Source organism: Lissotriton helveticus, chromosome 5_1, assembly GCF_964261635.1.
Source record: "Lissotriton helveticus chromosome 5_1, aLisHel1.1, whole genome shotgun sequence".
In the NCBI taxonomy this organism is placed as follows: domain Eukaryota; kingdom Metazoa; phylum Chordata; class Amphibia; order Caudata; family Salamandridae; genus Lissotriton; species Lissotriton helveticus.
Window position 1 is genome coordinate 934569342 of NC_136065.1, and position 27959 is coordinate 934597300.

At 44.7% G+C, this 27959-nt stretch overlaps 1 protein-coding gene across 2 annotated transcripts in view; it reads left to right on the forward strand.

Moving 5' to 3' along the window:
- IDE (insulin degrading enzyme) overlaps positions 1-27959 on the forward strand; it is a 1242012-nt gene that overhangs the window by 833001 nt on the left and 381052 nt on the right. The window contains exon 15 of one of the 2 annotated variants that reach the window (XM_078643408.1): positions 3073-3217. In XM_078643408.1, the coding sequence (XP_078499534.1) occupies positions 3073-3217 (145 nt within the window). Of the gene's footprint in view, positions 1-3072; positions 3218-3642; positions 3788-27959 lie in introns of both variants that reach the window. The other variant, XM_078643410.1, reaches the window with a different exon arrangement.

Sequence of the window (27959 nt, forward strand, 5' to 3'; positions counted from 1 at the left end):
TCTCATAAAAACCTAATTTAAACAGGCAATATGCTACTGGCTTTCATTTCTTTTAAAATCCTTGAGCGGATTCTCAATCTGCTTTTAATCCCCCACCCCAGAGCACAAGTACTCTTTCTTGTGGCCTTTAACTTGATACCAAGACCGACAAGTGGTTGTTGTCGAAGGGTGAGGAGTCATGGGGACGTAAGCTTGAGAGTTGTTCATGGCCTCTAAGAACATTCTGTACCTTTGAGATGAAAAATTGCGTTTTGGTCTTAGCCAACGGCTACCTATATGACCATCTAATTTGTATTTTGGAATGAAGAAGGCCTATATTAGGAACAGGTAATCTACCCTACGTCTGTGTCTTGTGGGGAGCGGTTCACTGCACAACTGATCTTGTTCCCACGCTGGGCTTTACAGAGCTGTGCCAAGGTGGTGTGGTTCATTCTGGACTAAGTGGCTGCAAGGAAATGAGGGGCTGAGGCATTTTGGGCATATGTAAGATCTGAATGAATGCAGCACATGAGCCTCTAGAACAGTGCTCTATGGGAAGGATGTGCTATCACCGCCAGGGAACCTTCTTTCCTTTACTGCCGCCAGCGATCTCTCCCTATGTTCTTTGGAAGCTTGGAGACCCCGGTTTCCTGGTTGAGGCTATAAGGCCTCAGCGTCCTACCACTCTCAAAGCATCATTTTTTGACCCAGAGGTGCCCATGGCCCCTACCACTGTGTTCCTGGACTATTGCCCAACACTCACTACTGCTTTGGGGAATGGCGAAGTTCTGCAGATTTAAGAGCTGTCCACCTCTCCTATCATGGTGGAAAGGCTACCATGATTTCTTGCCCCCCCTCCCCTCCCCTCTGCCTTTCACAATACTTGCATCTCAGGCTGGGGTGGAGTTTGCTGCAGTGCCTGTCCCCAAGATGGCGACTGGGGCCAGTCCTGACTACCACCGCAGTGGACTGCTGAGGTACCGGGGCACTCCCATACTGAGCTGGTGGGACGTTCTACGGGATCAAGTATCTCTCCTGATCTAAAATCATTGGTCATCATCCTGTTCAGAAACAGCCCTCACCCGACCCCGCTCCTGCTTACCCTACATGACACTTGACTAGGAGATATTTCCATTGGCAGCTGAGACCTAGACATTTTGACTGATGCCCAGTGGAGCTACCTCGCAAGCAAAAGGGGTGATGGGCTAGGGATTTCCCTCCTTGACCATCACTTACCCAGCTGGTCTTTGGCAAACTCTCCTGCGTCTCTCTACTGGACTTTTCTCCCTTCTCCTCTTCACCATACCCCCAACCCCCTCCTCTCTACTCTTCTCCTCTTTCCTGCTATTGACTTTTGCCCTCACCCATCCTTGCTCATAGTTCCCACCCTTCTGTGAACTTTCCCTCGTCAGTCGAGCCCTAGCTATCTGACTGATGCCCGATGGAGCTACCTCTTTAGCTATTGGGGGGGATGGGCTGTGGATTCCCTCCTCGGGTGTCACCTACCCAGTCGGTAGACTACCTTTCATCTCTCCTGCTGTCTTTTCCCCCATCCTCCCCCTTCACACTCCCCCCCCCCCTCCTCTCTATTTGTCTCACTTTTCTTTCCTATCCAATTTGTTGCTTAAGTCTTGACGTAATGTGTATTTGTTTTCAGTCTCTAACATTTTGTAGCCAAATGTAAAGTGCTCTAATACTCACGGGTCTAGCCAGCACTATATATAACTCACAAATAACATTCCTCTGAACTTCTGTTGGACCTTTGACGATGGCCCATGGGCCTCAAAACTGTTTGTACTCACCTCGATGCACGAGCAACCTTGGCCGATGCCCGGTGGTGCTGTCACATTCATCTAAAGGGGATTCTGGCCCTGGTTTCACCCCCTCTGCCGTCACCTACCCAGTCGGACATCTGACATTGTTTTCCTCGTTTTTCCCGTTGTGTATTCCCTCCCTCCCCCTTCGCCTCCCCTTGTGACTCTTTGATGTAAGTGATGTAACTATGTAACCTGTAACTCGCTGTAACTCATGTAAAGCATTCTGATAACTCCTGGTCTAGCTAGCGCTATATATAACTCATAAATAACGTTCCTCTGAACTTCTGTTCTGTTCAAATAAATAAATAAAGAAAATCCTCTGGGACTGGTGTGGCAACCGTATGTAACACAGAGGCAATTGGTTTTGGAGCCCTGATATTAGTGGTCGAAGGGTATCGTAATATTCTTTTGTCTACCCAGCACATTTATTTTTTAATCCAGTTTATGCTCTTACTTGTAATGCTGTACCATATTCATGTGTATTCAGTGTAATATAAACTAAATCAGGGGTGTCCAACCCTTTCTGTAAAAAGAGCTACTTAGGTTCAATGAAAATGCTCTTGAGCTAATAACATTATTAGAATGTTAATAATTACCATGTCACAAAATATTACATTAGTGGCTGCCATATGTAAGACGACCAACAGTGATCACCTCAGTGCATCATGCACCGTTGACAACAGTAATGTAACAATGCTTTGACAATGTGGAATGGTTTTACATGCTTAACACTTACTAGTCATATCTCTAATGCTCCTAGCACCAATTTAATAACATTAGCAATAAATATCTCCAACTCTGCTTGATTTAGTACTCCAGTATCTGTTTTAAATAAATTTTGAAATTCAGCCATTCTTCCCCAAACATAAGCTTATGAGTTCTGAAAATACACACACATTCGATTTTGCTATATAGACATATTAACTCAACCGAGCAAAAGCCCTGAATTTAGTAGGCTGAGGTACACTCAGGACAGCTGCTTACAGGTAGGTGGAGAGCCACCAGTAGTTCATGAGCTACTTGTTGGTGAAGCCCAATCTAATTAGGTATTACTCCTGAGAAACATGACCAAGAGGGAACATTACATTCTTAGCTATAATCCTGAAGAAAAATCTGTTCTTCCTTATCCTCACCTTTACCTCCTGAGTACATGTAAATATATTACAATCTTATAATGTATAACTCTTATATTTTTAGTGAATTCAATATGAAAAGCTAGCTCTCACGTCCAAGGTAATAACAAATCCATTGTTTTACTGTCAACATTTTCTTCCAGCCCATTTGCTTATGTGGACCCTTTGCATTGTAACATGGCCTATTTGTACCTTGAACTGCTCAAAGACTCCCTCAACGAGTATGCATATGCAGCAGAACTAGCTGGACTGGGCTATGACATCCAAAATACCATCTATGGGATGTATGTAAGTACTGAAATCAAGGATCAAAGTGCCTTAAATGCCACTCATCTTGACTTACGTACTCTTTCGATGGAAGGCGTTCTGGGTTTTTTTTGTCCGAGGACATGATGGTTTTTTCTTTTTCTAACCTTAATTTGTATTCTTTTTATTTTTTTATTTTAGTGACTCTTTTCTCTGTTTTCAACAATATCCACTCAAGCAAATTAATTCCATGCCTTCTTTTACCAAGATGAGTGTAAATCCTAAAATTGGCTGTAATTTATCTGCTTTTGGTTGCCCCTTTTTCCCTACTCGGTGGCACACTGAGCCCCTTTGTCTCAAAGTACTGACTGTGATGCTGCATATACATACTCTTCAGTTATGTTTTTGTCATCCATTGTTGTCACTGTTTGAGGTGTCAAAGCATTTCTTTTGTTTTTCTTTGTTAGTCGCTACATTTATGCTGATCCTCTTCATTGCAACATGACATACCTGTTAATGAGGTTATTGAAGGATGATTTAAAAGAGTATACATATGCAGCACGTCTCTCAGGTTTGATCTATGGCATTGCATCAGGAATGAATGCAATACTTGTAAGTAAAAGCAGAAATAAAGTAGGCCGCTTGAGTCTAAATTGAGCTTGGAGATCAGTTGAGCATTTTTTTTAGATGGATTTTTTTTGCTTTCAATCTCATCACTGAAATATAAAACAATGATTGGTCTGGTAATCATTGGTATGATTTGTTTGTGTATGATATGCAAGGTTTTGTGTGTTTATGTTTGCATCTGCTATTCCTACTAACACATTGTGCTCTTGGTAACACTGTCATGTCTTGCTCCAAGCAGTGTTTGCCAATTAGGAGTTGGACTATTGCCAAATGCACTACCAGAACCATTGCATTTAAGTACGTAGCATTTACATTTGTAAGCATGCCGTTTCCATTTCACTGTGTAACCGGTAGAGCTCCTCCACAAATCTAATCTCATACATTTGATCAAAATCTTGATGGGTGTTGTTTATAAGAAGGATTGTGAGTATAAATTAAGGTTAATGGTCAGTAATGTCTACCTTTTGATAGTCCCTCACACTCATTCGTATTGTGATATGTAAAAGCTTCAAGGCCCATATTTTACCTCGGTCTGCAGCAGGACTGAAATTATTTCCTACTTAAGTTCTGACTCTTCCTTATTCTCAGTCTGCGGTTATTTCTCTCATCTAGTGGTGAGGCAGAAGGCATGTTCTTATACTAGGGACACCAGGATTTATGCGCGTAAGCATTTCCTTGCCATTTCCCTTTTTTACAATGACTGGATGCTTTCTGTCTTTAGATTAAAGTGGCTATTCCACAGCTCCGCTTACAATCCATATACATTGCTCTATGAGCCACCTGCAGCTGCTTATGCACTTACATGATTTCGACTGTTTTCTCCCAAGTTCCTGACTGTTAGTTCCTCTAGGTTCTGTGTTAAGCGCACACAAGCAGAGGTTCCTTCAGAGCCTAAACAAATCTTTCTAGAGACTCCACTGCACCATTATATTTAGACTAGTTCCACACCAGCTCAAGAATCAAAATAGGGAGGGAGAAGAACTTCCCGTAAATTAACATGTAAAATTAAAAAGAGTGGAAGAGTTGTGTAGAGAAGGGGAGGTGGCGGCAGCAAAATTGTTGTGAAACCCACAACAGTGTTATGCCAAAAGCATGTCTCTTGTTGGTGTACTTAGCCACTGATCTTTACATCATTGGGTCTTTTCCTCTACCAGGAGAGATTGTCTCTTGAACCTGAGACCATATGGGATCCACCATGTAAGCTAAGTTTAAAAATACCTCCTACCTTTAGAAAGGACATATTTTATTAAGAAGATCAAAGGTAGTGGTATGATTAAAAAATGCGAGATGTGAAAAGCGGGGTATTGGGCGTCGCTCACATCTGTCTTTGGTAGAACCAGGTCAACATGTTTCAGCCAACTTTGTGCCCTATGGGTCGATGGCTTTCATCAGGACTGAAAGGTTGTTTTATAGAATCCCTGAACCCCCCGCTCCCCCCCCCCCCCCACCTGGTCCCAGCACAACTCTTTCACTCCTTTTTATTTTACTAGCTCCATACCTAGGCACAGAAGACTGAAGGTTAGGCCACTCTGTCTTACTGGGCTCTTATGAAGGATCAGAGTCTTGTTCTGTATTGGTGACTCCTGACACTTGCATAAGAGATTCAAGCCCAACTTCTTCTGAATAGGTAGACACCCCTCATCATATGATCCCTCTCTTTTTGCTGTTGAGACTAGTTCCCACTTCATGTAGGTGTCTGTTCAGTGCAGAAGCCACATCCAGCGATAGACAACAGAGCATTAGTGCAAGATGAAGCACAGGAGGCAGACCTTTCACTGTGTTGGAACAAAACCTCATGCCAAAACACAGGAGGCATGAGTAAAAACTGAGGGACAAAGAGGCAATAGCCCCTGCATATCTAGCTTCTCTTGATAATCAACTGCTTCATTGCTTTTGGGAAGTTGCCTTGGTACTGGTGGTGCACCACTCTAAGAACTACTTCATCCTTCCTCCTGGTCTGCTGATTACCTTCCTGTACTAAGAAGAGTAGATCCCAGTCTCTGTGGTACTGCCCTTGAGAACTCAGAACATTTCCTTTTTCCACTGATGCTTCTTTTCTGGGTCCAATTACCTGTGGTTTCTCCCAGAACCGTTAATCGCTTGTGAAATCCGTAACAGACAGATTCAAATTGTCCCGTTCTTCAGACTTGGAGCAGCTAGTTTATGATCAGGGTAGAGGATTTGCCTCAATGCTGCCCTCTGTATTCTACCTCCCAGGTGCCCTGGAGATGTGCTTGAATGCCAAAGTTCTCGGAAAAAATTGAGGGGTTTGGTCCACTTGGGAAGGAGGGGGGTCGGACCACTAAATGCCAAAGAGGCATCCACAGCCACCTCAGTCTCCTGTCCCACTGTTGCTTCATCTGATGTAGTCTCTGGTGCAGTTGCTCAAGTACTGAAAACCAGCCCCTGGCATTCCCCTGGCCTAGGAGTCATCACTAACTCTGGTCCAGGTTATGTTAGGAGTTTTTAGAGCATGCAATTTCCGGGAAGGCGTCCTGGTGCTACAAAGCTGGTCATAAATGTCCACCTGCTGAACAAACCGAGCAATCATATCTAAAGAGACAAAGTCTAAGGGGTATATCTTGGAGAGGAGCAGACCAATCTAGAAACCTATGCCCATGACCGTTAAGGACCTGCATCCAGTGGAGAAGTGTGGCTCACTGGTTAGAAGCGGCAGACCCTGAAGCAGAGGTCAGGCCCGGGATCAGGGTTCAATTCCCCCTGCGGCAGGGTCTTGGGCTCAATGTCCGCGGACTCGATAATTCTCGCCTCGGTGCCTACTCTAATCACGAGTCCCACTCTGCAACTCTGGGCAATAGCTTGCTTAATCTCCACAACGGCCCCAAACAGCGCTGGGATGCCTGGCTTCACCTTGGGGGTGCCCTGGAGGGGGCATCTCACAGGGAAAGCCAGGATGGGTTCCACAGCGGTATACAGCGCCAGGATGCCCCTAGATGGGGCGGCAGTGCGCTTTACAAGTATACACACATTTACATTTACATGCTATCATGCTTTTAGATACAAGATTTTAGAGGTCTTGGTGTAATAGTCGGTTTCCCCATCACCGTTGACCCTGGTTGTTGAGCTTCAAGTCAGACTGAAGGGATTTTAAGGAGTCTTTCATTTGGGCCTGCCTCTCAGTCTTGGACACCAAATACGGGGCTCACAAGGATTCTGCAGTTTCTCTGTCTTGGAGGTCTGCAGCTCAGCCTTTTGTGGTGATAGCAGCTCTCTAGAGGATCAAGTGTTATTCGCCCATATGGACTAGGAAGTTAACGTTCTAGAGGCGTAGGGAAATGTGATCTACCAGTCTGGAGGATGTCTATCCTTGATGAGGCTGGCACTATTGATTTAATAATGTTTGATAGATCACTTCAAAGGCTCAAGGCAGGTTGGCAGAGCTCTATACAGATTATAAAGGTAATAATACAAGAATGGATTAATCTTTGCCAATTAACAAACCTAGATTTGGAAAGCCACTAAATAGTGGTTATTCTTTTGAGGGTGTACAAAACAGGAAGTGCGTACTGGGATGACAACAGTACGGACGCAGTTGGTTAAGGGGAAGGAAAATGAGATAGAGGAAGAGAATTCAATTTGGAAATCTGTAGAGAAAAGGCAATTCTGACATGAGCGGCTACTGCATTCCTAATCCTCGGGGCATTACAAAAAAGAACCTTTGGATAGTGATATTTTTCTGAAGCGATGAGGTCTGAGATGGAGGAACTGTTGTCTTAAGAGTTCTGGTTTTATTGCATCAATTGTTTGTAAGGGGTCAGAGGTTAGTTTGTGTTGATGCCTTTAAAAAAGAGACCAGCTGTTGTGTATGTAGAGCAGGATCCAAGAGAAATATATTAAATGATCATATTTCTTAGTGTTACTAGTCTGGCTGTATAGGCGAGGATGCCTCTGACTTCTTTAATTCTATAAACAAAAGGGGATAGGTCCATAAATACGTGGTGGGGGCTAGACCCTTTATAGAATATATAACACAAATTACCCGAACCACAAAATCTCCACAAGCTTATTAAGAGGGAAAAGATCAATTTATTGTGATCACCCTCGACATCTTACTTAGTGTCAATATTTTTTTTAATCTTTTTCAAGTTATTACAAGCTATATGACAGAAAACAACAATACATTAAATATTTACACACCTATATATACTTTGTACATACATAAAAAACAAATTCTTTACACAGTACAAAAAAGAAAATGTCTTGCATCAAACATTACAAAAAACTAAGAGTACATCACAAACAACATTAGAGCAAACATTACAATCACAAAAATGAGAAAAATATAGAAAAAAAAACAGTCCTAGGGGGAATTATAAGCAAATGAATGGCTCTTAAACAAATCAATACTGGACCAGCCGGTCCTAGTATCGTAGAGATGACATTTTATTCCACCCTATGAAAGTGCCGACGCGTTTCGAGATCAGGCACAATGTCGCTGATCTCTCATCAGGGCTATTTTATTCTTTGTATCTGCAAGATGCAAAGAAAATATTTTACTATCACTTCTCAAAACCAAACTTCTTTTAAGGCAATGGGCTGAGAAAGAAAGTTACTACATACCAAACTTGGTTGTAAGTAGAGCATGGCATTAAGGCGTAAAGGGTTTCAAACCAAATATTTCCAAACGTGGCCAGGCAGGACAACCTACAAGAAATTTTTAAGAAGTTTTTGTGCATTGGTGAATCTAACCAGCTCATGGTTTCATTACTAAAGTTTAACCCAATACTACATAAAGCATACCTTGCTATTGTCGACTGCCGCCAACCGGCGTACTTATATGTAGTCAACCACCATGCAGATAAAATCCTAAAACAATAGTGAAAAATGTTTTGGTGGTGGGGCTGTTGATTAAAATGTTTGCATAGTGCATGCATTATTAAAATACCAGAAAAGGCAGGAGTCATTTCGCCTACCTTAATTATGTATTTCTATTCCCTTTTTAATTTTTAGAAGTGTGCTCTTAATTTGCCGTCCTGTGTTAGTGAAAACACGAAAAAAAAGGGTATAAGCGCTTGTAGCTAAAAATATGACCATTCAAACAGACCAAAAACATATCCTGGCATTTACCTGCTCGAAAATAACAGCACGTCGCTGATGTGATCAACGTTTTCTCACAGGAAATGGCCGCGCAAGCACTTCCTGTATTTAAAGCCCACCTCCAAAAAAGGGCATAGTGGGACTTGTAGTGTCCTCAAACTTGCGCTACAGGAAAATTATGTTTATTATGGGAAGCGCATGTAAAATCAGAGCGTGCCTGTTGCGTAGTGTCGTTTTCATTGAATAGATGCAGAAAACCTATTTTGTAACTATTTTAGTTACGCGCTGGGTTTGAGGTAATGAAACCTCAAAACTTTATTGGCAACTCGTATCTGACCAATAATGTTGAAACGGGCCATTTCATTTAAACGCTGATTTCGATAGCATTTATGTACCAAGTATGGCGAGCACATTAAGGGTCATTATTGTCATCGTGTGTTGTATGCATCCTTTAAAAACTTTAGTAACAGAGCATGTGGGGAGTCTGTAGGTGACGCTACACCCATTATTAAGATTCCATATATCTACCTGCCAGGCAGTGGCCACGCTTGTTTTTTATACACCAGATGTATTCGTGAAAAGAGGACGTAAGGCTACAGATTGAGGCCAGGGATGTCTAACAGATGCCAATCCACTATACTATGTATCTCTGCCAATTATATATGGGCTATCTCGGACAAGCTGTTAAGGCCTGTTTGAGTGCTATTATATTTCAAAATGAGATAAGCCTCTTTCTGCAGTAAGGCACGCTCGATATCGTGGCATTTTGTCATTGAATTCGCAGTGAATCACACGACCATTTAAATTCATGTTCATTATGGCCTTTATCACAGAAGTGCTCAACCAGCGGAGCGGTCATTATTTTTTTCTTTATGCGTGATCGATGCTGGCTGATCCTTTGGTTAACTTGTTGGCTGGTCTTGCCTATGTAAATTAGTGGGCACGGGCAAAGTATTGCGTAAACGACATTTTTTGTTTTGCAGTTGGAGAATTCTGTATGTCTCCACTTAGTTCCCTGATGGACTAATTCATTGCCCTCAATTGTGGTAGAACAAGCAACACAATTACTGCACCTGTGATGACCTTCCACAGGCTTTAGGTTCCATTGTGCCAAAAGGTCACTTTTAGGTTTTGGAATGGTAATATCAGCTCTAATCAATTGTTCGCCAATACTTCGATTTTTTCTGTAAGCGAAGATGGGCTTAGGAAATGGACAACTCAAACTTTCTAATAGATGCCAATTCTTTAAAACAGCTTGGCGCAACTTGTGGGTGTCGGGGCAGAACGTTGTGACGCACACCATTTTGTTCATCGGCGGGCGTTGCTTAATCTGCAGCAAGCATTCTCTCGGGGTATATCTAGCACGTTTGAATGAGTGCTTAAGAAGCTTCTTAGGGTAACCCCTGTCTTGCATGTCATGACAAAAAGATCTCGCATGTCTTTCATACTCCGCCACATCCGAACAATTACGCCTAATTCTAAGCAATTGCCCATAGGGCAGATTGGCCTTTAAATTGCGTGGATGGGCGCTTCTGTGGTGCAGAATGGTGTTCCTATCAGTCGCCTTTTTATAGAGCGATGTAACCAATCGTCCTTCCTCACATCTCACTTCAACATCCAAAAACGTCATGCAGCTAGTGCTGTTTTCTATTGAGAATTTAATGTCCCTGTGTCTTGCATTGAGCCATCCATGGAAAGACATTAGCTCCGCCTGGCTCCCCTGCCACAGGAGCCAGACGTCGTCAATGTATCGATACCACTGTAAAATTCTATCTCTGAATGGGTTGTTAGCTTCCACAAACTTCTGTTCGTATTGTGCCATGAAGAGAATCGCCATTTCTGGGGCATAAGGACACCCCATGGCGGTCCCCTTCACTTGCATGTAATACTCACCATTAAAGGTGAAATAATTTTTCTTAAGTGCTATTTCCGCCAATTCTAAGATAAAGGCAGTGGGGACCCGATGTGGTCTTTCTCTCTGGTCAAGATAAATCTCCATCACTTGTAGAGCCTCTTCTTGGGGAATTTGAGTATATAGCGACGTGACGTCCATCGTCACCATGATTTGAGACTGTACATCAAAGCTGGTTCCTTCAACTTTAACCAAAAAATCAGTCGTATCTCGCAAATATGACTTTACCTGACTCAAAAAAAAGTCCACATACTGTGCGATCGGCTCTAGGCATGAGTCGAACCCCGAAACTATGGGGCGGCCAAGGGGCTCTTGCATGCTCTTGTGGATCTTCGGAAGAAGATACAGGACCGGAGTCCTAGGACATTTCTTAAGAAGGTAGTTGTGTTCCTTATTTCCCAAGAAGCCATTCTCTCTGCCATAATCTAAAACTTTGGCAATTTGTCCCTGAATGTCTTTAGTTGGATCCTCCGATAGTGGGCGATACCAAGTGGTGTTCTTTACTTGTTTCTCACCTTCTCCCAGGTACATCGGGCGGGGCCAGATGACTACTGCCCCGCCCTTATCTGCTTGTTTGATGACAATAGATGGGTCATCTTTAAGCAAACCAATTGTCTCTCGTAGCTTCTTACTCATGTTCTGATGGGTGAAGTTCTTACTTTTCTCCATCTTATTGATAGAGGAAAGCAGTACCTGGTCAAATGCCAGCACCTGTTTAGGAAAGAAGAAGGCACTGTTTTTAAATGAATAGAGGCATGCGGCAAGCGACTTTTTGATGTTGTAAAATCCATGCGTATGCCATGGTAAGTTTAAACACATTTTAGAGATGGTGGCTCATATGGCTCTTGCTAAAGAATAGTGGTACTTATAACCAAGATAAGGGACGTACTTTGTAATGGGGCGTTACTCATTAGCATTCGAGATGGTATTAATATAAGTGACGTTTAAACACAGGAATGTTACTAGTTCTGAACGCTAGATGTAAAGACGGGTTTCTTTGGTTCTTTCCGATACTCATGTTATGCCATGTTATGTAATTGCAATACATTTTGTTGATATAATCACACTAAATGTAATATTTTATTTGTACTTTTTAGATGCCCCTGACGATGGGAGTGATATTTTCCGAAATGCATTGGGCTTGTTGAAAATAAATTATGGCATGAAATTCACCCCATGTTCTTGAGTTTGTTGGAAATGGATGTCAAAACTAATTGAATAAAATGAATTGAACTGTGAAGAAAAGTCAGAAAAAACGATTGGATAAACTAGCAAATAAGGATGGACAAATATATGAATTTGATTCAAGCTTCAAAGGGCTGTGCAGCTTTGTGGAACCCAAAACGGTTCCCCTCGTGAATTAGTTATAGTTGCAGCGCAACGAGACGAAGCACGTTGAAAGTTTTGCACGCCAAAATTGGCTGAGGATTACACTGTACGCCACCGAGAGCTAGAGATTATCGGCACGCGGTAATCCTGACCGGTCACGAACTCGTGATTTCCTTACCGTATATTACATTTTCTAATTCTACTTGACTCGGACGTTTTGCAATCGTTTGCTGTACTTAGCCACGTATTTATCAAAATATAGATTCAGGATTACAGTTTTGATAAGAACAGTTGTACTTGAGATATTTTCTAATAGGGGTTCACGTACTTACAAAGAAGGATTTGGCTAGTTATAAGGACTTTGGAGTCTTGTTTTCTTCAGCTTGGGTATCCTACCGTATGTATTTTACGGAAAACGTACAAGCAGGCAGATTTGGATTATAGGCCCTGAAGAAGTCTACTGTGCATTATACTGCACGACGAAACACGTGTTGGCTGTTTTTCTGCAATTAGAACTTAAGATCAAGCTGTGTTTTGAAACTACTACCTGGCTGCATTGGAGACGTGACCTATTTGAATAACGAATTTGAACCTTAACTTGGATCAAGAGTTTGTTGGATATCTGGACAATATAAAAGACTTTTTGTGTGCTCAGGGTGACTTTTATTTGTATACAATTTGTGTGGACTAGTGGACCCACACCTTTCCAGATATTTAAAATGTTTACATTCCTACCGTAGGGGCATGGTAGTCTTGCCGTTCGGTTCCATCCTCTTAATAGGATCAGTAGAGATTTCCTTTTGTAAATGTCTGTCAGTAGATCATTCATACCTCATGTTTTTCCAGATTGCAGTTGGGAGATCGCCATCCTTAATACATCTATGATGATTGTTTCCTCAAGTCACTGACTCTGTTCTGCAATCAGACTTCTGGTCAGGCAAACTCAATAAACTCATCTAATTATAAATCTTAGCTGATCCTAGACGTGTAGAAGGACTCAAGGTGTGCTGCAGTTACCTTTAATGACTAAACTGTCATCTGTACTTAAATGTCCTTTTCTTCTGCTCAACGATTCTATGAATTTTCTGGCTTTAGTCCTTGCTTCATGTAGTCTGCTTTTCTAGGTGATGGTTTTGTGCTTTTCGTCAATAATCGTCTCCATTTCCACCATTTGGCCTGCAGTACCTTGTCCTTCCACTATGTGGCTGACACAGATGAAATTTTTCAAAGTGGAGTATGTTGCTCAAGTTCTCGGTTTAGCTTCAACTATGAATTTATATGCTTCATACACCACCTGTGCACTATGCTTTTATGTTTCTCAAAGTAATGTTTCAAAACCGCATGGAGTTTGTCCTCCACCTTTGGGACCTGAAGTTTCCACACAAGTTTTAGCTTTTCCTGGTTCCCCTCAACTCTTATCATTAGGGAGGAATGGTTAGAAATCCCTCTAGCTAGATAGTGGGCTTTTTGTAAGCGTATGTAGGTGTGTAGTCGGTGCAAAAAATAGTATGGAATATTTGGTATTCCCTCCTAAATAAAAGGAGTAATATTCATCTGTACTATTAAGTTTCCTCCAGGTATATATTAAGCTTATCACCCTCACAAATCCCACTTATCTGGTACTATGGGGCCTATATGTGAGGCCCTGTGTGATCTATCGGTTTGTTCTTTCAATAAGGGTGTAAAAACGCCTCCCAGGAACACAGTACCTGGTAGACGATTAGTGTCCCAAAAGTGTGCAGTTTATCAGCCTGCAGGCTCAGTGGAATATACACAGTAATGAGCAAGGCTTGCTACCCCTGTGTGCCTGATGCTGCTGCATATTATCTTTCCTGGTGTGTTCTAAGTGAAATGTTATTGATTTTTTTAGTGGTATTGCTACACCTCTGAATCCAGTTGTGTAGCCAATATGACATCCAAATTACTATTTTCTTACCCCTATAAACTGACACTGATTTTCTAACAAATGGTCCTCTGAGATGTACGACGTCCGCTCTAAGTAATATTTTTTGTACCACCCCATTTTAATTTTGTTAAACCTGTGACCTTCCTCCTCATAATGCATGTGACCAGTCACTTCCGCCACTTACCATAATATTGAGAAGTTTGGTTGCCACCCTTTTCATCTCACAGCAGGCCAGTTTGCCCTTCCAGCCATGCACTATTTCTACCTTTTGTGACCAGGTGATTCTGTAACTAATTCCCCAACCTACATCCCTCCACACAATATCACCCTATTAACCTTTTATGACCCCCCCTTTTTAAAGTTCTGTTTGACCCTACATTATGGTTCTAAACCCATTCAATAAACTTAATTGAAGGGATCACAACAGGTAAGACAAATCTGTTCTAATAGATATTGAAATATTTGTTGATCCAGAATGCTATCTGTTGGGTTGATTTGAATTTAGGTTTGGCAAGTGTGTTTACAAATGTGTCATTAACATAATGAATAGGTCTTTGAATTCCCTGATGTGGTGGCTTAAAGAGACATATACTGTAATAGTAGCAAATCTTCTTTACCAAGAGTGTTTTTGTCTCTCAGGAGATGGATTTTTATTTTTTTTACTTCCATGGATTGGGCGTTGTAGAGGTAGTTAAATGGATACTGAAAGATCATAGGGAGTGATCAAATGATTAGACCAGTGCATATGATTAGGCCAGAATTCTTAACAGTCAAAATTAGAGATCATTAGATCACATATTGCACCTTTGTTATATGTGTGAATAGTGTGGTGGTAGAGCAGATAGTTCAAACTGAGGAATGTTTTAAAATTAGTTATGTGGGTGTCATTAGTTTGCTGCAAAATGAGATTGAATGTCCAAGGATGATTTGGTTGCATGAGGTAAGGGGAATGACCATGAGACTGAGTTTGCCAATAAAGGTGTTGTTTTCTGTGTGGATGGTTGAATATCTGAGGTCTGGTGGTATAGAGGATGTGATGCAAATCTTAATAGGTAGAGGCAAAAATGGGTCCAAATTGTGAGTTTAAAGATTTTCAAGAGAGGGAATCTCTGTAATAGCTATACTCACCTAGTTCGTGAGCTTTGCCAAAACTTCTCAAACGCTTATAATTACCTGGGTTTAAAAATTGAGTTAGAGGACAGTGTAAACCAGGTTTAAGTTGAGGCAAGGATGTCTTAAAAATTATGTAGGAGTAGTAGTCATATGGCAGCTGCATTAACAATGGCTGATCTGCAGTTTTTGATGTGCAGATTGGGTAGAGTGTTGATTGGTTAGTTAGAAATAAGGCTAATCAGATTGGCTGAGCATGAACGTCTAACTCTCCTTATGGTAGATTTGAGCCTGGATACGATTTTGATGGGTGCAAGGACCATGTATGAAGGTCAGAAGGAGTTGGCATCTTTATTGGAGGGTGTTAACACCTTATGTGCTGGCAGAGGAGTTTGCTGCTGATAGAGCGAGCTCTAAGTTATTGTTGTGGTATGCTTGGTTGGAGAGGACAAAAGGAAACAGAAGCAAGAGAGGGCACATGTAGAGGCTTAAACTTTGGCGGGATCTCAGCTGGTACACCACCTTCCTTCTGGTATGCCCAAGAAGAGAATAAGGTCACTTGGATAGAAAATGTGTGCACAGAAGCTGCAAAGGTCCAGGGACCTCATTGGCAAAGCAAAAGCACAGTGAACTCTGGTTTTGTCATTTGCAGACAGTCAACCTGTATGACATGAAGCCAGAGTACCAAATAGACATCTACTTCTGTTCCTGCCAGGGTCGGCCAACCAGTCTTTTAAGCAGGACTGTCCTCTAGATCCAAGATCTCTTCTGAACGCATGCTTAACTCAACAAATTGGTAGAAGAGATCCAGAAGGAACTACAAAACAACACTCTATTGGACGCTACAAAGTTCATCAATCCCTTTGGCATCCATCCCTGGGGACCAGGCACCCTCTCATTGCCATCTCTGGAGGCCAACTCCAGTTAGTTCCTGTGGGGAATGACTTTTTATCCAATACAACCTCTGTACCCAGATAACTTCCTTTTCATTGGTCTTCTAACTTTTGAAGAATAGCTGTGCTTTACAGCTTCTAAGGCCACCTCTGTTTCAATCACCTCTTGTGAGGATCCAGACCTTTTCCTCCCTCTGTGTCCTTGCAAAATAAGGACAAGCGCAATATGCCTCTTGGACTTCGACACCAGTTCCTCCCCATGCAGAAGCTCAGAATGCTCACTTTGCTACTTCCTTTAGCACGCCCAGACCAGCACAGGAAATACCTTAGCTTCTCAGTGGTTGTACAGTGCACAGCTAATAAAGTTAACTGATGTTTATCATTTTAGGCAGTGTCAAAGGAGGCAGCAAAATACGTTGTTAATTTGACATTATGGACCATATATGTGCTCTGGTTCTCAGTGAACTACTTCAGATCATCTTGATTGTATCTAAGAAAATTCAGCTTATAAGGACCATTCTGGGCTCCTGTTGAGAAAATGTTTCCTCTCCAGCAGAGACGATAACTGCCATCGGTGAGGCAGTGGTTAATTTCTTGATGAGCAAGACAGTGATAGCATTGTAGTGTGACAATCTTTGGGTGTTGTGTCCCATGCCAAGTTCTTCATCCATTCCTTCAACTCTGTCTGGGGGAGCACTGAAACTAGTTGCTCGACAGAGTGGTCATCCTTGTCCGATCTTCTAAGGTTCCAAAAGTGGCTTATGGGATTAATTGGAGAACCCATTGCCACTCTGAGTCTTACTACCTTTGGTGAGGCCCAGAGTGCTTCCAACTCCAATTGTCTCTGCTGGCTTTTGAAACATAGCTCATATTGATGGACTCTCACATTTCAAATATTAACACCACCAGATTGAACAGCCTGCTCAGCTTTAAGAGGACCACGCATGGCTGACTTTGCAGCTCATCTAAAGAGCAAGTGTGATCAGTTCACATCTTGGCTGCCCAGATGGCCTTGATCCCTAGGAGATAGTTTTTAGCTTGAACTGTATGGGGGCATTGTTGTACGCTTCATGCCAATCCCTCAAACAGAGGGTTCTACATAGACGAGCCTTGTGTGTGCTGTTGTCCTTGTAACTGGCCTGGCGCATGAGGTCAGGTTTTTAAAAATATGCTGTAACTCCTCAAGAAAGCTACATCCATCTTTCCCACAGAATACATCACATTTCCTTGGAGGGAAAGAGTGCAGCACCTCTCCTTCACATTGCTCCGCATGAGTGCATGATTCCTGACGATCAGACCTTTCAACACCTAGGTCTTTTCTCTTGCATTGTTAATGTTCTGGCAATTTTTTTTTTTTTTAAATGCAAGATTTTATTGAAGTTCAAACATCATACATTTTACGCCTACAACCCTGAGGCCGGCTATTACTGTCACATGGTTCTCAGTGTCTGTGTGTTTATACAAGCATCCGGTTGTGGAACAGTTTATGACGTATATCTGTTATCATCTTGCTTTTCTTTTTTATAGTAACAACAACTCAACTTGTGGCTCATCAAAAGTTCACACCTCTACTTAGGTTTCATATCTCTTACAGTTTAGCCTGCTAGGCCTCTTAGTATTGTGGGTTACGGGCACCCATTCCCCACCCGGGTGGTCCACAATCCTAGTCTAAACAGTAGTCAAAGTATCACCTGTTTTAAGGCATACCCCCGGTTAGGTATGTAAATTAATCAGTTTTCTCCCTCTTCATCCTCCGAGCTATCTACTTCATCCTCAGATAATGGGTTACATATGTCCCCCCTGTGTGTTCCAGGGTTGCCATATTTTATTCCATTTACGTGGGTTAGCTCTTGCTTTGTATACTGCCCTTTCTGTTACCATAAGTGTGTCCATGTTTCTGCACCATTGTGCCAGAGTAGGAAGTTCCGCTGCCCCCCATTTCTGTGCGATGTCACGCTTGGCAGTCATGGTTCTGGCAACTTTCAGGAAATCCTCCACCAGACCCTGTTCAAGAGCTGATGGTTGAGGTTAGGTCACTGTACTCTATCAAAAAACATCAGCCTGCATCCATGTTCAGTTAATAATGTGATATCTTTTTCACATCATCTGGCGGAGAAGAAGGATACAGCTAGGCACTTTAAAGACTTGCAGTACAGCTGGTGGTGCATATTGCTCCTAGCCTTAAGATATGGCCATTTGATATGGCTAATGTATATGTTCCTTCTGATATGGCGCCCCTCTGCCCCTGTAGGGCCTGATCCTAGTCTTTGCAAACCTGAAATTTAATTCACAAGCAAACAAAAAATGTGTTTTGAATTTTAATAGACCGGTTTGAACTTTTAAACATTTAGTGTTATAAAAAAAGAACAAGCATTCATAAACTCTAGCATATTACTTTCTTGTTTGCTCCTAGTGCATGCTCAATTGACTCCACCAATCATACATTTGTTGTACTTGCAATGCTCCCATGACGCAAGAGAAGGATACCAACTAGGGTTGGGCAGAACTCATGTACATATGCAATTTAGCCAGTAGCACTGACAGATCAGTGCAAACGGCACCATGTGGTGCGCAAGAGTGCGCAGCCAGTCAGGTTGATGTTGCCGCCGCTTGAGAAGAAAAGCTACTCTAACGGCAACAAATCTACTCGAAAAGCAGCACTCTGACAGCCTGCTTTAGAAAATTGCCCTGGAGACCGCAAAACTTGCACGTATTTCTGGAGCTTTGGGATAGGGGGGGATCCGCCATGCAGTAATTGGCGCAAAGAACTGCCGGCTGGGGAACATAAAGATGTGTACTACTGGGAAAAAGCCATGTCTTCAACCCTTTTCTAAGGGAAAGGAGATCCGTGGCGTTCCTGAGATGAAAAGGAAGATCATTCCATGCCCTAAAAGCACAAGTGATAAAGCTCCTGCCTTTCAAAATTGACTTTTTTGAATGAGGGGAGTAGAACTTAGCTCCTGTAGAAAGTAACATTCTTCCAGGGACGTCCCATTGAAATGTACACCTTAGGAAATCAGGTCCTGCTCCGTTGATGGCCTTGAAGAAGGCACAAAGTGCCTTAAATCGTACTCTTTGTTTAACCGGGAGCCAATGAAGTTGCCTAAGTTTCTCCTTTACAGAGACAAATTTCAGAGTCCCTGACAGCAATTTGGCTGCTGCATTTTGGGCAAGTTGAAGCCGATTGATATGTTGTTTTTGGGCATTAAGATATAAGCCATTGCAGTAGTCAAGGCGTGACATTATAAGGGCCATTGCCTCTGTCTTAAGGTTGTTTTCAGTGAGAAAAAACATAATTTTTCTTGGGATTCTTGTTGCCAAAAAGCAGGCCGAAATCACCATACTTATTTGGTCACCCATAGTGAGTTTATTGTCCACCAATACCCCACGTTTTTTTGCTTATTTAGTGGGTAAGGGGCAGGGTCCAAGGTCTTCCGGCCACCATTCGGGTGTCCACACAAGTGGATTGTTTCTAAAGTTTATGACCTCTGTCTTGCTAGAGTTTAGTTTTAGACAGTTGGGAGGACATCCAGCCAGAGATGGCACCCAGACAGTCGTGGAAACTTGCCCATGTTTCCTTTTCCACCCCCTCAGTCAATGACAACACTATTTGAGTGTCGTCAGCATAGCAGGTGATTTGGAAGCAAAGGATCTAATGACTAATGCCAGGGCTGCCATATAGATATTTAAAAGTGTCGAACTGAGTGACGAGCCCTGTGGCACTCCACATGGAAGGGAGAATGGTTTTGACATATTACCGTCCAAGTTCACTGTTTGAAATCTATCGGATAGAAATGATTGCAGGAGTTTCCATGCTCATCCTTCTATTCCTACGTCAGACAGCCGGTCCATCAACACTTCGTAATGGACCGTGTCGAAGGCTGCGGACAGATCCAACTGGATCAGTACAGCATTGCCTTCCTTGTCCAAGGCCTCTCTAAGTTTCTCCGTGGATTTAATTAGAGTCAACTCAGTGCTGTGGTCTGCTCTAAACCCATATTGAGATGGGTCAAGGGAGTTATTAGACTGAAGAAACGCACTCAGTTGGGTCTTCATGCTTTTTTCCAGAATTTTGGCAGGGAATGGAAGCCGTCAACTTGGTCTATATTTGTTGGGATCTTTTGGGTCCAAGGTCTGTTTCTTCAACAAAGGAAGAACAGAGGCCTTCTTCCACTTTTTGGGAAATATGCCTGAGCTAAATCTAGCATTCAGCAGGGTGTAAGTGCTGTTCCGATAACTTCTGGCATTTGTTTAATAACAAGCGCTGGCTGGAATCAGTGGGAAATCGAAATTTGCCTACCTCCGTAACGGTAAGTTTCAATTCTATTAAGGACTTGGAGGCGAGGATTATGCTTTTCTCTCTTCGCTTTAATTTCATAAACAAACACAGCAGCCAGAAAAGCAATGTAAAGGTCTTTTTTCTTTCCAAAACAAAGAAAAAACGCCATAAACTAATGAACTATAACACATCATTGTCCATGAACAACAAGTCCTATGAATCCCTGTGAACATCGCCGCATAGTCCTTTCACACTGTCCATGGCATCCCAGTGAAAAGGTCCTCCATCTTATGCAGCCCTCCTCTTTCTTCGCGTAAGGTACGCCTGTATGTCACTGATCTTTTTTCGAGCCATCATTGCCTGCAAACAAAGAACAGCGAGGAATTAATCTGTCCACAAACAGAAGGCCACACCGCAGCATGCTTGTCAAAGCCAACACAATGCAAGTAACCATAGACCGAATCGAAACTAGTTTACTTACTTCCATACGGGCGGGTTCGCACCAGTAGTGCAACGGGAGGGATAATCCTCGCCTTCGAGTCCTTAATAGAATTGAAACTTACCGTTACGGAGCTAGGCAAATTTCGATTCTATGTCCGGACCGAAGGCTCGGATTATGCTTATTCAAAGCTTCCTCACCACTAACTGCTCCACATCCACCACCGGTTTAAATTAAAACCTCTTGAAGGTGGAATCAGAGGACCAATCCGCGGCACGCATGAGGTCCTCCAACCGGGCACCCAGAGAGAAGGCCTTCGATGCCATTGCGCCCCTAGCCGAATGTGCCCCAAACTGTTTTGTATTAATACCCGCCTCCTGCATGACCCATCTCACCCACCTGGCAATTGTGGGGGAGGAGACTGCTTTGTGCGGTTTCCGTAAGGCAATCAGAAGTTGCCGCTCGCCCGGCGGGTGTAATTCAAGCGTCATATCCTCATAGGACTTCGGACAATTTACCACACACAACTTGGGCACATCCGTAAACGCTGGGTACGAGATCGTTCTTGAAGCTGACTTGGTTCGACAACCAAGAGAAAACGTAACCCCCTCAGGGGAAAAAAAACTCTCGCTGTAATATCCAAGGCGCGCACATCCGACACCCTACGACAAGAGACTAAGCACAACAGCATGGCTAGCTTGGCGGAAAGTTCTTTCAAAGAAAGATACCTATTATGTTGCCAGGACAAAAACAGGTTTAAAACTAAATTGACGTCCCAAAGGACCGAGTATCGCGGCTCAGGAGGCCACGAAAGGTGAATTCCCCGCAGGAGACGACAGATCAGCGGATGTTCCCCCAACCGGGGCACCGTCCACTGAACCATGTCCCGCCGAGATCGCTGAACGAATTGCATTGATAGAGCGGTAAGCCAACCCAACCCATCCGTAGCCAATTCAGCCAGGAAATTCAGTATGGGAACAACTCCGGCGACCACGGGATCGAGATCCCTTCGAAGACACCAACGCAGCCATTTGGTCCACGCGGACCGGTATCGTTTTGTTGTACTGTCCGCCCAGGCCTTTGACAAGAGGTCCTGAGCCGGTCCCGAAAGGCCCGGGAGCGACCAACGTCTCCGGAAAGCCTCCACGCCATGAGGCGGAGGGAACCCTGAAGAATGAGCTGGTGTTGCTCCCCGTCCGGGTTCAGAAGAAGATGAGGAAGCAGGGGGAGTAGGATTGGAAAATCCCAGGAAAGTTCCAGAAGAACTGGAAACCACACTTGAGACCTCCAAAACGGCGTCACCGCCACCACTTCGGATCCCAGGAGTCGGATCCGAGCCGCCATCCGCACCACCATCGAGAACGGGGGAAGGCATATCCCGCCTCGTGGCTCCAATCCTGAAGGAATGCATCCGTGGCCTCCGCTAAGGGGTCCGGCCTCCAGCTGAAGAAACGCGGGAGCTGATGATCGAGGCGGGACGCAAAGAGGTCCACCGAAAACGGGCCCCAGAGGCCATTCAGCCACTAGAAAACTTGAGCTTCCGGCTTCCACAGGCTGGAGTCCCGCAGGTGCCTCGAGTGCCAATCCGCCACTTGGTTGGCCTGCCCCGGGAGGTACTCCGCCGTCACCGAAATCTGGTGCGCCAGGCAGTATTCCCAGAAGTCCTTCGCTAGGTCTGCCAAGGCCCGAGACCGGGGGCCCCCCAGACGATTGACCATCTTCAGCAGAACGCAAGCACTCGCCTGCTGCCTGGTCCAGCAGCGCACGGCGAATGAGCCCGCCAGGAGCTCCAGGCAATTGATGTGCAACCTTTGCTCCTCTAATGACCAAACACCGCCTGTGGAGAACTCTCCGCAACAGGCACCCCATCCGGACCTGCTGGCGTCCAACTCTATGACCAAGTCCGGAGCAGAGCCGAAAATGGCACGCCCGTTCCAGGCCTCCATATGTGCTAACCACCAAGCCATCTCCTCCTTTGCTTCCACCGATTGGTCGTAGGACAGACCCCTCCGGAGGTGGTGCGCCTTCAGGCGCTGCAAGGCCCGATAATGCAATGGGCCAGGAAAAATCGCCTGGATGGACGACGACAGGAGGCCCACCACCCGGGCCAGCTGTCTCAGTGAGGTCCGCGGCCTGGAAATCGTTTGACGCAGGACGTGCCGAATTTTTTTCACCTTCCAGGGCGGAAGACTCAAGGAAGCCTGGACCGAGTCCACGACGAACCCGAGAAAAATCAGGCTCTGGGTTGGGCAGAGGACCGATTTCGACCCGTTGATGACAAAGCCCAGGCTTTCCAGCAGGGACACCGTACACTGTAACTGGCCTGTTAGCTTCTGGGGACACTGTGCCATAAGAAGGATGTCGTCTAAGTACACAATCATCCTTATTCCCTGTCCTCTCAAAGCCTCCACCACCGGATGAAGCACCTTCGTGAAACACCAAGGTGCTGAAGACAGACCGAAAGGAAGAGCGACAAATTCGTAAACCTGGCCTCGCCAGAGAAACGGAAGGAACAGTCGATGGGGAGGATGGATCGGCACCACCAAATACGCGTCCTTGAGGTCTAATCTGACCATCCAATCGCGCGGCAGGAGGACATCCCGAAGAAGGTGAATCCCCTCCATTTTGAAGTGGCGGTACACCAACCAACCATTGAATTCTTTTAGGTTTATTACCGGGCGCCGTCCACCATCTGTCTTTTCCACCAAAAAGACGTTGCTGAGGAAACCGTTGGGGTGCCGAGTGGATCGACAAATGGCTCCTTTCTCCAGGAGACTGGCCACCTCTTCGTCGATCAACTGGGCATCGGCAACGGAAAAAGAAATGGGCCTCGGGGTCGCCATCTGAATAGGCTGGTCGTAAAACTCTATGTGGAACCCCTATACTGTCTGCAAGACCCATTCGTCTGATGTCAGTCGACCCCATGCAGTCAGAAAAGACGCCAAACGACCCCCAATACGAACCTGCTCCGCAGGTAAGACACTTACCGCCTGACTGGCCACCTCCGGCACTGTTCTTGAAGCCGCCTCGGCCTCGGAAGCGTTGCCCCCGGGTTGGGTAAAAGGTATTGAAGTTAGCCGAGGAATTGTATTGTCCCCATCCGGAGCCTTGTCCCCTGCCGCCAGATTGCTGGCCACCACGGCCGGGCGCGCGCCCCCTCCCGCGCCCGGCCCCTTGGGTGAAACGTGTCTGGAACACCCTCTTAATGTTAGATTGGGCTTTATCTAACGAAGTAAAGGTGGCAACAAATTTGCCCAGCTCCTTTACAAAAGGCTCGCCGAACAGGCCTCCCTGAGCTACGGCCCCCGCTTCCGAAGAAGCTAGATCTCCGAGCTTTGGGTCCAGTTTTATCAGCAAGGACCGCCTGCGCTCGGTAGAGAGGGCGCAGTTGGCGTTTCCCATGAAAATTATGGCCCTCTGCGCCCAATTGGACAAGACCTTCGGGGAAATGACCGAGCCAGTAACTTTCGCCGCCTCCGCCATGTCCAGGATTTTCGTCATAGGACCAATGTCGTCGAGAAGCTTGTCCTGGCATGAATGCCAGGACCTATCAATCCCTTTCCGTGGATCTTTGACATACTTTGCCAAGAAGGTGGCCATTTTGGATTCCAACTCTGGAGTTAGAGCTACCTTCCCCTCCAGCGTCGGACGTGGGCACTCCGCCCGGAGACATCCCCGTGCCTCCTTCTCAAGGGGCTTACGGAGGCGCCCCGCCACAAACTTGGCCACCTTGTCCCCTGGTGCCCAGGGACCCCTCATCATCCGTTTGCGAACCTCCGTCGTGCGACGGGGAAGGAGGTGCCGTGGATATTGCCGGGTCCAGTTGCTGACGGGGGGCCGCCACAGGTGGGACGGATTTCGCCAAGAAGGCACTTTTTAAGCGTTCAAAGGCGTCAGTTTCCACCCCCTGTGCCCCCTCTGCAGCACCTTCCCCACAAACTTTCTTAGGGGGAGGGGGACCCCCTGCCGGGGCAGGGGGAAGGACCCCTGGGGAACCCCGTGCCAGTTTGGCGCACTCTGCAACAATGCGGTTCAAAAGGCGCTCTTCCATAGGGGCAACCACCTCATTAACACACCTATATATGGAGCTATCCACCGCCTCAAAGAAATCATCGTCAAGAGGTAAGTACTGGGTGGACTCCTCTTCCTCATAATAATCATCTTGCTCCATCCTGCCCAGGACCCTAACAGACCTACTGACAGAGACACACCAAACACCAATGACAAATCAACACCAACACAACCCTGGTGAGTGGGGTTACAGGCTAGGAATGCCTGAGAAAATTTGGGCAGACACAGAGACTGCAAGCTTTCAAACGCGGACAGGCCGCAGTTGGGGGCGTACACAACCTCCCTAAGCACGCAGGCCCTCCACACGGACCGGGCCAGCCACCACCCTGCGCGCTGTTAAGTGTGTGGTCAGCTGCAAAAAAACGCCCGCAGGCGCTCAAGTGTACTTGCTAAATCCTGCCCAGCGGGCGTCCAAACATTCGCGGTGTGAATACAGACCCCCGGGGGGGGGGGGGGGCGTTGAAGGTGTAGCGGCAGGGGACAAGCTCCGACGCTCTCGATTCTCTCAGCGCGATCTCCTCAGCCAGGAGACTCGGGCCGGGAGCAACGAGGCGTACAGGCGCACCCTGGCGGGCAGACAGCGCCACCGCAAGCGGGCCAACCGGGTAAAGAGCTCGAAATGCTCCCGCGGTCAAGAGGGGAATCTGTAAAGAGAAAACACCGACAGGCAGCATACACCCTACATTCCCGCCAAGAACCAGCCCAATAGTTAACAAAAACACACAGTACTCAAAAGAAGGAAAAAACAGCACTTAACTCAGGCTGCAGCAGCGAAGAAAGAGGAGGGCTGCATAAGATGGAGGACCTTTTCACTGGGATGCCATGGACAGTGTGAAAGGACTATGCGGCGATGTTCACAGGGATTCATGGGACTTGTTGTTCATGGACAATGATGTGTTATAGTTCATTAGTTTATGGCGTTTTTCTTTGTTTTGGAAAGAAAAAAGACCTTTACATTGCTTTTCTGGCTGCTGTGTTTGTTTATGAAATTAAAGCGAAGAGAGAAAAGCATAATCCGAGCCTCCGGTCCTGACATAGAATCCAGAGCAAATTGAATTCAGAAGTTTAATAGTTTCTGGTATCTCCAGGGGTATAAATTGTTTTAAAACCGATAGAGAGCAGGGATTGTCGAGTCAGTCGATATACAGCCGCACTTGTGCCCTTTTGTCCGCTTGGGTAAACGAGGAGAAGATGATTTCTACTTTTTGTTTAAAAAAAGTTGGCGACTTTATCACAGAGTTCAGGATTGCTCTGGCTCTTGGGGATATTAAGGGTGGCAATTTTTTTTAATAGTTTTAAAAAGTTCTTTCGAGTTGGATTTGGCTAATGCTATTTGCATTGTGAAAAACTTTCTTTTGGCTTCTAGTAGTAGCTGTTTATAGATGGTAATGCGGTGTCCATACATTTCGTTGTGAGCACATGCATACCTTCTCCGCCAAGCCCGTTCTAATTGCTTACAGGCCAATTTTTAGCTCAAAGTTCCTCAGAGTACCAGGGCGCTGAGGGTTGAGGCAGTTTGGGTGTCCACTTTTTTACGGTTGTCCTATATAGGTTGTCCTCAAAACATAGTTATATTTCCATTGTCAGCTAAACTATTTCTCCTTAGCTACTAAATTCTAACCAAACCATGCTATAAATAGATCTGTATAAATCTTGCCAACGATGCACTCCTTTTATAGCGACTGGGTCTATCTACTTGGTGATAGTGCTAAGTGTACAAAAGTAAAAAGCACAGGTTTCATTCTCCATTACGCACTATTAGTGGTGAAATGTAACTGGAATATGCTTGTCTATTAACAAGGAACTCATTAAAGCATGAATTAAGACTAATATTATCTATAGTGGATTCTGCATTTCTAAACTCTAATGCTAGTGCGATGGCTCTGCTATAGTTTTTGAAAACGCAATTCTTGAGGTTTCTCCGACTGATCATGTAATTCCAATAACTACTGATATTGTTACAAAGACTCATAAGTATTCATGTTACTGGATTCAAAGTGTGACTATATTGGTTATTTTTTATAATATATATTCTATTTGGACAAGGGTTTGTGTTAAGGCAGTGTAGAAAATGGAAATTGCAGATTGATTTCTTGTTTTTATTTACACTACTAAACTAAAAAAGATTAATGCTTATGTGGGAAAAGTAAAATATATTGGTGCAAAGAATTAAGCTATATGGAGGAAAGTGTGCATATAGATTGTTAGGTAGTATTAGCCAGGCAGCAGGCTTTTTGCATTACTACCAATCGGAACATTGTAGGCCCTGCTTCTGTCTATTCATGGTTCTGCTGTTACGTAGCTCTTAGTCATGTTTCTTTTTCTTCATGTTCCTTTTTAGGTCGAAACCTGCGATGGCTGCGCATGCTCAGTCTCGCTGGTGAGATCTAATGAGATTGAGGATGTTTGACTAGCGGGCTTTAAGCCCCGCCCCTCTTTTCCATTGGCTGGCGTCACCGTTTAGGGTAAACAGTGGCCAGCCATTAGAAAAGAGCGTCCTCTGACGTACACTTTTCTCTTTGTAGTCCGTCCCATTCGGATGGACTGCACCGACTTACTGCTGGCGTAAAAGGTTTATCTTCTTTATGGGTACAAACAGATGGCCCCATAAAGAAGATAATAAACCTTTTACGTCAGCAGGAAGAGAAAATTCGACGCGAGCGCTTGTTCTGGTTGGCTTCCCACTCTTTTTTGACCCTTTTAGAAGCAATTTGAAAGCGCCAGATAACCCGATAATGAGCGAACGCCCCCTTAAGCCCTGGAAATCACTTACTGCTTTTTATTGCTTTCTGCACCCCATTTCCAGCCTCTCCCTTCTCCAAGACTTCGATCTCAGGCAAGCCTAATAATAACGCAGGCAGAAAGTTATCTTCAGAAGGGGATTTGCGTGTGAGGAGGCAGCACAGGAGCTGTGTAGGCAATTACATACTTTCACCACAAAGCCGCACCAGAATACTTCACTTGTCACGGCTTTTCTGCACACGCTCTGAAATGGCCTCAAGATAAATTGTTTAATTTCCCACCTAGCATAATCTGCCGCTCCGTTCCGAATTTGGATGAGGAGGAAGACAAACACATTTTTTTCTAATCCTCTCTGCTAACAACGTGGCCAGAGAAGTTGAGAAGGCGTTACGGTGATTACCTGACGCCTCGAGTACCT